Source organism: Borostomias antarcticus (genome assembly GCF_949987555.1).
Source record: "Borostomias antarcticus genome assembly, chromosome: 18".
NCBI classification, from domain to species: domain Eukaryota; kingdom Metazoa; phylum Chordata; class Actinopteri; order Stomiiformes; family Stomiidae; genus Borostomias; species Borostomias antarcticus.
In genome coordinates this window covers 17323078-17336326 of record NC_140251.1, presented here as the reverse complement: position 1 = coordinate 17336326, position 13249 = coordinate 17323078, and the positions used below count along the sequence as shown (strand labels likewise).

The 13249-nt window shown below is 46.5% G+C and overlaps 1 protein-coding gene across 1 annotated transcript; it reads left to right on the top strand.

The window, feature by feature from the left end:
* Window positions 1–413: 413 nt before the first annotated feature.
* sv2bb (synaptic vesicle glycoprotein 2Bb) lies at window positions 414–12324 on the top strand (the record flags this gene model as incomplete). Its single annotated transcript, XM_084452854.1, has 12 exons — window positions 414–876; window positions 4151–4331; window positions 5258–5409; window positions 5834–5967; window positions 7639–7728; window positions 8523–8636; window positions 8892–8980; window positions 9586–9750; window positions 10006–10139; window positions 11105–11302; window positions 11568–11727; window positions 12141–12324. 12 exons carry the CDS (start codon window positions 414–416, stop codon window positions 12322–12324), a joined length of 2064 nt encoding a protein of 687 aa, XP_084308980.1.
* Window positions 12325–13249: the final 925 nt, after the last annotated feature.

The window sequence follows — 13249 nt, the reverse complement described above, 5'->3', positions numbered from 1 at the left end:
CCCGAGGTCTCAGGCAGTCTTTATACGTGCACAGAACCATATTCCTGTTTGAAATGCAAGGGTCCTCTGAGCCTCTGCGCTATGGAAGGAAACAACGTCCTTAATGTCTGAGTGAAGCAGCAAACCACTGATTGATGATGTGTAACTAGCGTCATTGATCACCAGTGATTGATTGATAATGTCACATTTCACAGACGATCCGAGTGATAGGCTATATATCTGAACATCGCGGATACTGTTCACAAGTGATCTGGAAGGTATAACTGAACCCGCTTTCTCTTCCAGGTCCATTATGAGTTTGTGTGAGGTGCTGATCAGAGAGAGGTAGTCACCGGTCCACTCCTGCCAGACCCCCACAAGAACTACAGCTGTGCTGGGACATACGTTTTTAGCATAAAAAAAGAACTACAAACATGGCCGACCCATACCAGAACAACAGGTACCACCAAGGAGGCGGGGACAGCTACGGCACCTACGGTGAGGGGGAGGGCCAGGATGGCTACGGTTACCAGGGCGACTACCCCCCCCAGGAGGAGGATGCGGCGAGCGACGCCACGGAGGGTCACGACGACGAGGACCAGATGTACGAGGGGGAGTACCAGGGCATCCCCCACCCGGACGAGGTGAAGGCGGCCCAGAGGGCGGCCCGGGCCAAGGCGAGGGCGGCGGCGGGAACGGCGTCGGAGCTGGAGGAGCTGTCGGAGCAGTACGAGGACATCGTGGAGGACTGCGGCCACGGGCGCTTCCAGTGGACGCTGTTCATCGTGCTGGGCCTGGCGCTGATGGGGGATGGCGTGGAGTGCTTCGTGGTCGGCTTCGTCCTGCCCAGCGCCGAGAAGGACATGTGCCTGTCCAACTCTGAGAAAGGCATGCTGGGTAAGTCAGAGGTGATGTGTTCGAGTTGTTCATTGACTCGGTGTCGCCGCACATCCATCGCCATCATGGTCATCCAATCAAATTAAAGCTCTTTTGCGTTTCTCACCAATAGTTTTTAACATCCCCAGTCTCCATCCCCAGTTTTCAAAGGTTGCGTAACATATTGATGAGCATATTGATAGATTAACAGGATTCACTAAATAATCCAATAGGTTGATGCAGATCAATAGCACTGGGTCCGGCTGTCTACTCGTCAGGGAGAGTTGTCTGAAATCAAAGAGAAACAGTGAATTGGGGTGTTGGCTCGGCCAATGGCAGCCAGTCAATATTAGCCCGGAGGCTCTTAAGAGCCCTGTAAATTAGAAATGTGCTCAAATTAGCTAATGGCGTAGTCAATCCTCAGATTAATCTGCTTGCTTCTCAAGCCCTCCTTCAGGGCAATGTATTCCAGTTTAGTGAAGCAGGTGGGATATTGATGAGCACATCTCAGGGCAGAACTGGGAGTTGGCAGGCGGGCGTGGCACACCACCAATCACCATGACTGAGACTGCGCTGCAGTCTGGGGGAGCATTTTTGTGGGCAGGGGCATTTTTGATTCCGTTTTGTGATTTAATCAGGTTAGTCCGAATAATCAAATCATTCTTTGCAAGGGGCATCTGGGTAAAATGGCAGTCAACACAAGTCATGGTTAGACTCACAAATCATTTTTATACGCACGGAATCAGCATTTCATATTGATTAACATTCATGATATATTATGCAGTGTCACCATCCAGATCTGAGGGAAATGCACCTTCAATTCAGCCTCAAACTGACCCTCAGTCCCTCAGTAAGGCTGCAATGTGATTTTTTTCAGCCTAGCCTGCTTGAGTGAATCGGTTTTTGAAACAGGATAAACGTTAGGTTGTGTTTTTTTCTGGAATACAGTAATTCAGTGGCAGACATCTGGACATCTCAAGTCTTTCACTCCGAAGCCCGGGGGTGGAGCCTAAGCCCGGGGGTGGAGCCTAAGCCCGGGGGTGGAGTCTGTCCAGCTCACACACGTCTCAGATGAGGGGGCAGTTTTGATTCCCTCTCCCTTTCCCTAACCCTCTCAGCTCCCATCACTCCACTGCCCCCCCCCCCCCCACCATCCTCTCCTCTCAGTCTGCAGAGTCTGTGTTCTCTGAGTCAGCAGAACCGGCCATCTGAGAGGATCAATAGTCTTTCCCCTGACCTTGCAAACAGCCCAACCTGGTTCAGCCCAGCCGGTCCAGCCCAGAACAGCAGGGTTCTGAGTGCAGCTGTTTAAGCCCTGCACAGCACAGCTAATGTTAAGGATACTGACTGCCACTTGCTGCATACAGTCCAACCTGGTCCAGCTCCATAGCATAGCTCGGTTCTGACCAGCCCGGGAAACTGAATAAGCTCATACTGGTCCTGCTGTCCCTCTCTCCCCTCGCCTCACATGTAGTCTCTCACCCAGACTCGCTCACAGCAGTCAGGAGCAACTTCTGTCCACTATAGGTGTTCTCCATTCCCCTAATATACTGTCATGATAAACAGATGTAGGGGCATTAGTGATTTTACATTCAGATATCATTAAGTGTGTGCACTGCAAAAAAAAAAAAAAAATTTGACCAAAGTGCTGAAGGTCAAAAATGTCGAATAACAGCAAATTTCAGACACTTGGGTCAAGCTCAGGATGAGACCCTGGTCAGATTTTCTAACAGTATGTCTGTCCAGTCAGAGGACAGGACTGTGACGGGAAGTGGTGGGTGGAAGAGGGGCGGGGCTTGGTCCCTCGTCTCCGTATGCTAATGAGACTGCAGTCCCGGTCCTTCTTCTCCGTCGGTCAGTGGCCACTCCCCTGGGGACAGAGCCATCTGCGGCGGCCCAGAATGCCGTGCGAGCCTCTGGCATTAGTTACTGTACAGACACAGGCTGCTGCTGCTAGTGGTGCATTCTCTTATTTGAGACAGATTAGTCACAACACCTCAGATCCGATGGGGTGTTGCGTGCATGCTGGGTAGGTTTTAGGTGCTGGCTGACAAAACCGTGTACGCCCGGTGATATGTAGACATACTGTATGTATGTGTAAAATGGCTGGAATCTTCTGGAATAAAGGTGAAGTTGTTCTACTTTGGACATAAAGAACATGATGAGCTTGAGCGTTTCATTATCAAGGTTAGGAACAAACACATGCTGGACCTTCTACAGTTTTCTGTGCAATTCTCTTGACCAAGGGAGAGGGGAGCATTTATCTGAAACATGCTTTCATTATGGTCTCAAAATAGAAATGTTCTTACAGGGCTTTTAGTGGTGAGTGCTCAAATTATATTGAATGAAATACTGGACACCCCATTGACAGGAACAAGCATTAAAAGCAGTAGACCTATGACTAATAACATACCTTTTCTCATAGTTAAAGGTTCTCAAGGGCCCATTTTCTGCTATTTAAATTGTCCAAGTAGACACTTTTCCTGCAGTCTAACACTGCACAAAAACATGCCCCCTCCCAAGAGACAAGCACAAGAAAAATCTCTGTTAATAAATAAACGTACTTCCTTTCTGTCCTGTTCTATTCTCATTTATTCTATTCTATCAAGTAGGACAGAAGGTAGGATGGTAAGTATCTAAGTACTTTATTGATCCCAGAGGGGAAATTATGAAAGTAGCGTACAGAACATAACCATATTATCATTCAAAGCATTCACAAAAATCTGTCTTGAGTGTGTTGAGTAGCGTATAGTGATTTGTAATAAATGGTTTAGGTATAGATTTGTTTGTACAGTAACTCAGTTTCCATTCCACTGTCTGGCCGTCCGTGGCAATAAACTGATCTGAATCGACCTAAACAAATTCCTAGTATGTATAAACCATATACATGGAAATGAACTGATCTGAACTGATACTACACCCTATAACCCAGAACTCTCCTTCAGTAGAGATGGGCAAGAGGGCCCCCTGGTGGAGACGATCAGACATGACAACAATGTCGAAGGGACCACAGTTGAAAAGCTGACTATCTGATACTGGCACATTTACAGTAATGTTGATCGATGTGTGCTCTCCCTGAATCAAGTGCAGATCATCTCTAATGAAATCGCTTTTGGCTCTCGTTATATTTAAGTATCTGCTAAGCACAACAATCTGGGACAAAGTATACAACATTAATCATATTGATTCATTTTGATTGATGGATGGATTATTTAATTGGCTTCTCTCATGCGTTCTTGATCTGGATTGATCTATTTATTGATTGTCTTGCCTGTCCCCTCTCCCCCTGGTGCAGGTCTGATCGTGTTCTTGGGGATGATGGTGGGGGCGTTCCTGTGGGGGGGCATGGCGGACAAGGTGGGGCGCAGACGCTGTCTGATCATCGCTCTCTCCATCCACTGTGTGTTCGCCTTCCTGTCCTCCTTCGCCCAAGGATACGGATTCTTCCTCTTCTTCAGACTCTTCTCTGGCATCGGGTGAGAGAATACCCAGACAGCAATCCGATCAGGGCCATATACAGGCCAGATCTGGCACTTGTGGCTTAGTTCCGGCCCATATATGGCCCTGATCCGCTTGTTATCTGGGTAAGAACAGAGGTCAAACACAAAAACACACATGAAACACCACATGTACCGTATATAGTATACACACACACACACATATGCACAAAGCACATTTAAACACATTCAAACAACACACATAGCACCTACACACTAACACTAACACACAACACAGTGAACTGCTACATTTCTTGGAGGGTTTCATAGAGTACCCAGGAAACTAGAAAGGATCCTGAATACCAAATAAATAATGTAGCCTAAACTGCTGAAGGTGACACTTACAGTAGAGTACAGTACATAATCACAACAACATGCATTGTGTTGCAAGGAAGACGTTGCTCCACCTCTTTCTCTCTGGTCAGCACATTCTGTGCCACTTTCCTACAGAAAGAAAGTCTGCTTCCAAGAATAGCAGTTATCCACAGGGACAAGAATAGCATATGCATTCAGACTAGAGAACGAGGTCAATCACTACAGAATACAGAAACCACGCTGAAGCCAGAATCTCAGCTCTAGGTGCATTTGTGGGCTAGGCTACCTTTAGTTATTTTGTGGGAGAATATTTTCTACAACAAGCTGTGACATCTCTGGAACAGAATTAAGATGTTTTTTTCTGGCAGTTGTTAAATGTTAATCTTGTGTGACTCAATTTACTTAACTGAAATTTGCTCAGTGCCCAACTACTCCCATTTGTCAGCGTTGTCAGCTCATTATGAAGAGAGTCGGCTCTCTTTCCCGTCTCTGCTCTCCTAGTATCTGTCTGTTCTCTGCTCTCCTAGTATCTGTCTGTTCTCTGCTCTTGAGGCGTAAAGCGTCGTCTAATCCAATCTAATCTGCATCAGGATCGGAGGCTCCGTCCCCATCGTCTACTCCTACTTCTCAGAGTTCCTGCAGATGGACAAGCGTGGGGAGCACCTCAGCTGGCTGTGTATGTTCTGGATGGTGGGGGGCATCTACGCCTCCTTCACCGCCTGGGGCATCATCCCTCGATACGGTGCGTACACTGCCCAGCGCACGGGTCAGCACAAAGGACATCTGGACCAGCTGACCAACACAGTGTTTTAGCGAACGGGGAGGAGTAGAGAACTCGCCCCGAGTGCGGATCAATCTCCCGCTTCCAAACCCGGCCCCCTAACAGCCACACCCGGACAGCCAGCTCCCTGATGGAGCTGTTTACCGACCTTATAGAGGGTTCTTACAATAGGAACTATTGATCAAATTGATCGGTAGGCACACAGATCAGATAGCTTATCAACAACAACAAAATACAAATAACTGATCAAACTGATCTGAAACCATAATTGGTAGGCTATCGGATGATAGCAGATTTTTTTTAAAGTAATATCAGCATAAATATCTCAATACTGTGCATGGCCCAGACCTGCCACATCACACTGTCCTCCTGTGTGTCACTGCAGGATGGGGTTTCAGCATGGGGACCGAGTTCCAGTTCCACAGCTGGAGGGTGTTCGTCCTGGTGTGCGCCCTGCCTGCCATCGCCTCCCTGGTGGGCCTCACCTTCATGCCCGAGAGCCCCCGCTTCCTCCTGGAGGTAAGGACTGACAGGCTAGGGGAAGGCTAGGCTAGAGAGAAAACTCAATTCACTACCACTTTACCTTACAGCTCGGTAATAACAGGGTAATACCAGAGTAATACCAGAGTGATACCAGAGTAATACCAGAGTGATACCAGAGTGATACCAGAGTAATAACATGGCAATTAGTTACTGTGTAGGAAACAGACAGACTGGAAACAGATATGGTAGTTTCTATGTAATAACATGGAATAAGAGAAGGAAAATGTAACATTACCTGTTTCTATTTAATTCTATGGTCATATCCTTTCTATTCTAGTACCCAGAAGCTCTTGCTACGGTAAGAACTTCCGGGGTTCTAGCTATGATTCTCATTGGTGTCCACTAATATCAGAGCTTCATCCCAGAAGTTCTTGCCGTAGTGTGGGTACTCAGAATAGGAAGGATATAACCAATTAAATAGATACAGGTAATGTTGCATTTTCCAGCTCTGATTCCATTTTATTACATAGAAACTACTATATCTGTTTCCAGGTAACAAACCATGAGCTTAGTTGGTATTTTAGGAAGTATATAACCATAGAATTAAATAGAAACGGACAATGTTGCATTTCCAGCTTTGATTCCACATCATTACATAGAAACTACAGTCTCCGTTTCCATGTGACAAATCATGGACTTAAACATGTTAGGAAAGGATTGGGGGGTAACTACACAGGTAGGCTCACTACTACACAGGTAGGCTCACTACTACACAGGTAGGCTCATTACTACACAGGTAGGCTCACTACTACACAGGTAGGCTCACTACTACACAGGTAGGCTCACTACTACACAGGTAGGCTCATTACTACACAGGTAGGCTCACTACTACACAGGTAGGCTAACTACTACACAGGTAGGCTCACTACTACACAGGTAGGCTCACTACTACACAGGTAGGCTCACTACTACACAGGTAGGCTCACTACTACACAGGTAGGCTCATTACTACACAGGTAGGCTCACTACTACACAGGTAGGCTAACTACTACACAGGTAGGCTCACTACTACACAGGTAGGCTCACTACTACACAGGTAGGCTCACTACTACACAGGTAGGCTCATTACTACACAGGTAGGCTCATTACTACACAGGTAGGCTCACTACTACACAGGTAGGCTAACTACTACACAGGTAGGCTCACTACTACACAGGTAGGCTCACTACTACACAGGTAGGCTCACTACTACACAGGTAGGCTCACTACTACACAGGTAGGCTCACTACTACACAGGTAGGCTCATTACTACACAGGTAGGCTCATTACTACACAGGTAGGTTCACTACTACACAGGTAGGCTAACTACTACACAGGTAGGCTCACTACTACACAGGTAGGCTCACTACTACACAGGTAGGCTCACTACTACACAGGTAGGCTCACTACTACACAGGTAGGCTAACTACTACACAGGTAGGCTAACTACTACACTGCTAAAAACAGTGTCCGATGTGTTTCAGCTTATCAGGCTTTCATCATTCCTCAATACCTTGGACTCCTAACATCCAAAGAGCACCAGCCCATCACCTCTCCCTAACATTAGATGCTCAGCAGCACTCCGGCCTCCTAGCTAATCTCTCCATCCTGTCGTGTGAGCTAAAATGGCGTTTCGGCGTAGCTTGCTAACGTGTGTGTCTCTGCCAGAACGCCAAGCATGACGAGGCCTGGATGATCCTCAAGCAGATCCACGACACCAACTGGAGAGCCAAGGGCCAGCCGGAGAAAGTCTTCCAGGTGAGTCGATATGGGACAGGCAGGGATCGAACCCTCGACCTCCAGCTTATAAGATTATTTACTAACCCACTATCTCCGATGGAGGTTTGGTTAAATCCCCGTCTCAGGGAAGTGATAGATATAAAGGCTGCAGAGCGCTACTGCCTTTTGTTCAATAGCTCTTTAATGATTGTCATTGTTGAATTGGAGAGGGAGTTTGGCCAGAGAATCGGAGCAGCTGGTGGGGTTCTGCAGTCGCTTTACCGCACTGTTGTGACGAAAAGAGAGCTGAGCCAAAAGGCAAAGCTTTCGATCTATCGGTCTATCTCAGTCCCTACCCTCACCTATGGTAGATGGGTCATGACCAAAAGAACAAGATCACGGATACAAGCAGCCAAAATGAGTTTTCTCCGGAGGATGGCTGGGGTCTCCCTGAGAGATCGGGTGAGAAGTTCAGTCATCCGGGAGAGACTCGGAGTAGAGCCGCTGCTCCTTTGCGTCGAAAGGAGCCAGTTGAGGTGGTTCGGGCATCTAGTGAGGATGCCTCCTGGGCGCCTCCCTAAGGAGGTGTTCCAGGCGTGTCCGGCTGGGAGGAGGCCGTGACTACATCTCCGCACTGGCCTGTGAGTGGCTAAAGATGCCCCAGGCAGAGCTGGTTGATGCTTCTAGGGAAAGGGATGTCTGGGGCCCCCTGCTGGAACTGCTGCCTCCGCGACCCGACAGATGACGATGGATGGATGGATTGTTGAATTCAAGGGGAAAAAGGTCGAACCATACAAACTTATTCCCGAACCACCTCTTCTCCCTCTCCCCAGGTGACCCATATCAAGGCACCAAAGACCCAGGAGGACGAGTTCATTGAGATCCAGAGCGCCACGGGTACTGCCGTTCAACGATGGGCCGTCCGCTCCGTCACGCTCTGCAAACTGGTAGGCTGGAACCCCCCCCTTAAACACATTCATTTCTAATATCTATGTCTGGATGATTCTATGTACTTTACAGATATAGGTACTCTAGATGAGGCTGTCCAAATAAAGGAACACTTTTCTGGACATGGGTTTATACTAATCTAAGATGTTAACTGTGCCTGGGAAAAAGGCCAAACGGTTTCCTCATCACGTACAGTAGAAGTCCATGGCTAATATCAGTGATCCTGGTTTGTGTAACTCTCTGTCATTCTGTAGGTGCTGAAGAATGTTGCTTCTCTGTTCGCTCCAGACCTTCGACTCAGCACTCTGTTCATGGGCTTGATCTGGTTCTCTATGGCCTTCAGGTAGGAATACCGCTGTGTTTAACCTTTGTTTTATAGCACTTTGAGATTTCTTGGAATGTAAAGCACACTATAAATACTATTTATTATTATTAATATAGACACATGAGCAGTAAATGCTAAATGGACTACACTTATATAGCACTTTTCCACCTTAGCGGCACTCAAAGCGTTTTACAATGGCCTCTCATTCACCCATTCACGGTAACTGCCATGCAAGGTGCTAACCTGCTCATCGGGAGCAATTTGGAGTTAGGTGTCTTGCTCAAGGACACTTCAACATGTGGACAGTCGGAGCTGGGATTCGAACCACTGACCCTTCAATCATTGAACAGCCCGCTCTACCAACTGAGCTACAGCCGCCCCAGTACCCTATCTATGCAGCGGTGCCGTAGAAAGGCAGAACTAGAACATGTGTGTGTTCTACCAGACTACATAAGAAACAGTGGTTGATGCTCAGAAGAGAATTTGAAAGCCGAACACGCGCACTCCTCTCAGCAATGTCCATCGTTAAATGGGAATGGCTCTGGGGTGTTAGCCCATCTTTGCTGTCTATCAGTGTTGTCTTCACACCTTTCGACGGCGTTTCTTCTGACGTTGTGTTTCAGTTACTACGGCCTGTCTGTGTGGTTTCCCGACATGATCAAGTACCTGCAGCATGAGGAGTACGAGTCAAAGGTCAAGGTGTTTCACCGGGAGAGAGTGGAGAAGTTCCACTTCAACTTCTCCCTGGAGAATCAGATCCACATAGAGGGAGAGTACATCAATGACAAGTATGTCACATCTTCATCGTCGTCATCTTCACTATCATCCTCATTTGAGGCAGTTGCACTAAAGACAGAGATTTGCAACTACAGTAACATTTCACTTTTATTTCTGTTGTTGTCAATCACACTGTCGCATGTCATTCTATGTGAGAATGTGTCTATGGGCCAGTTGAAAGGACAGAGACTGTGCCTATACACTCCTGGAATGTAATGAAATGTTTACAGAGGTCAGGGGTCATTCTCTTGTGTCCCATCCCCCAGGTTCATCAAGATAGAGATGAAGTCTGTAAAGTTTGAGGATTCACTGTTTGAAGATTGTTACTTTGAGGACATCAGGTCCACAGACACAATCTTTGAGAACTGCACCATCCGATCCACCAACTTCTATAACACAGGTGGGAGTCATAACCCTGGCAGGTCAAAGGTGAAAGGTCAAGTTGACTCTAGATGCCGGTCACGGGTCAGTTTTGTGTTACCCCCACTTATACAGTAGTTAAAGGTGCGGTACAGTATGTGGTTTGGCTCAGAAGCACTTTTTGTTTTTGCAATTATCATTACATCCCAACAGCAATCAATAAAGTACTCTGACTCTACAATGAAACAAATCAGTAATCTGTGGATGTCATAGGACTGTCAGAAATCCATCCAATCATTTTGAGTTGCCAACTTGAAATGATTGAATGGCTTACCTGCCTGCCAACCTATCTACCTTTCATTTGTTGCACTTTTCAAATTCTGCCTGGTTTGCATTTTTCAAGTCTTTCAAAAATATTGCTAAGTCTAACAGGAATTCTCAAACCGCATACTGCACCTTTAAGAGTAGGAACTGGGGAAGGCATGCTGATCTTGGATCAGTCTCCAGGAGCAACTTGACCCTAGAGGGACATGGGAGTGATTGGTCAATGCATTTACATTCTTACTCATGTTTAACAGTTTGGAAAAGGTTCCAAAAACCAATGGTTAAACGAAGACAATGTTTGCAATACTCAAGTCCGGTTCAATATGAATGAAACATGACGACTTTACTTCTGAAACCCATTTCACATCATCTATGACAATGTTTCACTGTAAAACAGTACATATTGACCAGAGATGTCATTGCAAAGTCATAACTGTACGCACAGCTCCAACGCCGGACGTTACGGTCCGCGACACTATGAGCCAAGGCGCATATTTCTAAAGTGTTTTAAATTTCAAAACCCTATTAATTAATAAAAGACTGTTGTTCATTTGGTAGTGAAGGACCCACAGATGGCTTCACAGCGGATTGGTGGAATGACTCATGTGGGAGTGCTTCCTGTCTTTCTGAAGCCCTGATGCTCAGCAGGATGTGATGCTGATCTTGTTGTTCTTCCTCCAGACCTGTGGGAGAAGTTCATCAACTGCAGGCTGGAAAACACCACGTTTGAGCAGAACAAGAAGGGCTGCCACCTGGACAGTCGGGAGGAGAACGACGTTCTCATCTACCTGGTCAGCTTCCTGGGCAGTCTAGCCGTGCTACCCGGGAACATCATATCGGCCCTCTTCATGGACAAGATAGGCCGGGTCAAGATCATAGGTGAGTACAGGCCCGGGAGGGCGTTCCAATCCGAAATCCAGCTCACAGTTAATCCTGTTTGCTAATCTCCTACCTTTTTAAAAAGGCCTTCGTCTGTTAAAATTGTGTTCTTCTTGTTCAGTTGTGTTTTGTTATGCTATGCTTTTAAACCTGTAGCACTCTGAGATTTTTTTAATTAAAAGTGTGTTACAAATAAATTATTATTATTATTATTATTATTATTATTATTCTCTGCTGATCTGTCCATCTTCCCTTCCGTCTGCAGGGCTGTCCATGCTCATCTCAGCGGGCTGCACCTTCTTCCTGTTCCTCAGCTTCAGCCAGGCGGCCATCATAGCCTGGCAGTGCCTCTTCTGTGGCGTGAGCGTGGCGGCCTGGAACGGCATCCAGGTCATCACTGTGGAGCTCTACCCCGCCTCCAAAAGGTTCGCTAGCATAGCGCTCCCTCAGAGATTCTGCTCTGGCCGCATAGAATCAAGCACTCAGCCACGGCGCCACGTGAAATATAATTGGTCACACTTTACAATAAGGGTCACAAAAAACATTAGTTAGCTGTTAACTAATGCTTATTTAGGGTTAGGTTAGGTTACTAATGTTAATTAATACCTTAGTTAAGGTTAGGTTAGGGTTAGGGTTAGGGTTAGGTGAGTTAACCTTAGTTAACATAAATAACATTAGTAAATGGTTAATAGAGACATTAGTTAACTGTTACTTAATGTGTAACCTCTCAACAGGGTGCACTTAATTCAGTGCCGTTCAGCTGTCTGTGAGGTTTGTTTATGGTAGCGTCCCTCCCGTTTCTAACCTGTGTTCCTCTCTCCCTCCTCCCCCAACTCAGAGCCACGGCGTTCGGGGTCCTGAACGCTCTCTGTAAGCTGGCGGCCATCTTAGGCAGTTCCATCTTCGCCTCCTTCGTGGGCATCACCAAAGTGGTGCCCATCCTGCTGGCCTTCGGCGCGCTGGTCTGCGGAGGCCTGGTGGCCCTCAAGCTTCCCGACACCCGCGAGAAGATCCTCCAGTGAGGACCCCACGCCGGCCACAGGGAAAAGAGAAAGGTCAAGGCCAGGAGCGACCTTTAGGGAGGGAGGATGGGTGTTTCCCCAAGAGAGGCAGGAAATGATGCAAAGATTGTCTGTAACCAACAGGAGGTTGTTAACTAATTGTTAATTGGTTAAATGGTCCACATTCATTATAGAGAACCTTAAAGGTGCACTTTGAACTATGACATCATCAAACGCTACAGGAGGACTTCCTACTTACAAATGTCATTAACAACAACATGATTTAACGGGGTGTGATGGTGTCATATTGTTCATTTATCGGTCTTCTTTGCTGCACTATTTATAATGTGTTTGGACCTTCATAAACATTCAAATCAACTTCATACTGAATCTGAATTAAGCTTTTGATCAATTATATCAGCCATATTTTGGTTGAAGTCATGGAAGTCTTTCTCCAGTGCCATTTTACGGTCAAATTAAAAAAAAATGTTTTGGACTGTCTTCTCATCTCTGTCCCTCTGCTTTCTCTTCCACTTGTACATTACGTTGACTGCAGCACCCCTGTGTGTTCCTGTCTTGTGTTAAATAAAACCCAGCAGGTGTGGAGGTTGGAAGCGGAGAGATACGACCACTTGTACTGTATTTCTGAGTGTAGATTATTCCACTACACCCCTTTAACCTGTAGCTGATCTTTGATTGGAGGAAGCAGAAACATCAGCCTAGCAGCAGCGATCCGTTGGAAAGGAAGTGACAGAAGTTATAATATAGAATAGAAGATTATGGAATATTATACAGTACATCCATATCTTATTCTCTATGAGGTTGAGAGACCTTATCCATCTGAAAGCTCTTGAGGAGCATGACCCATTGAATACAACCCAAAAATGTCTCTGTGCTCCCAAATCGTTTGGTTTCAATGTTGTGTTGGATGACTGTAACAGGGATG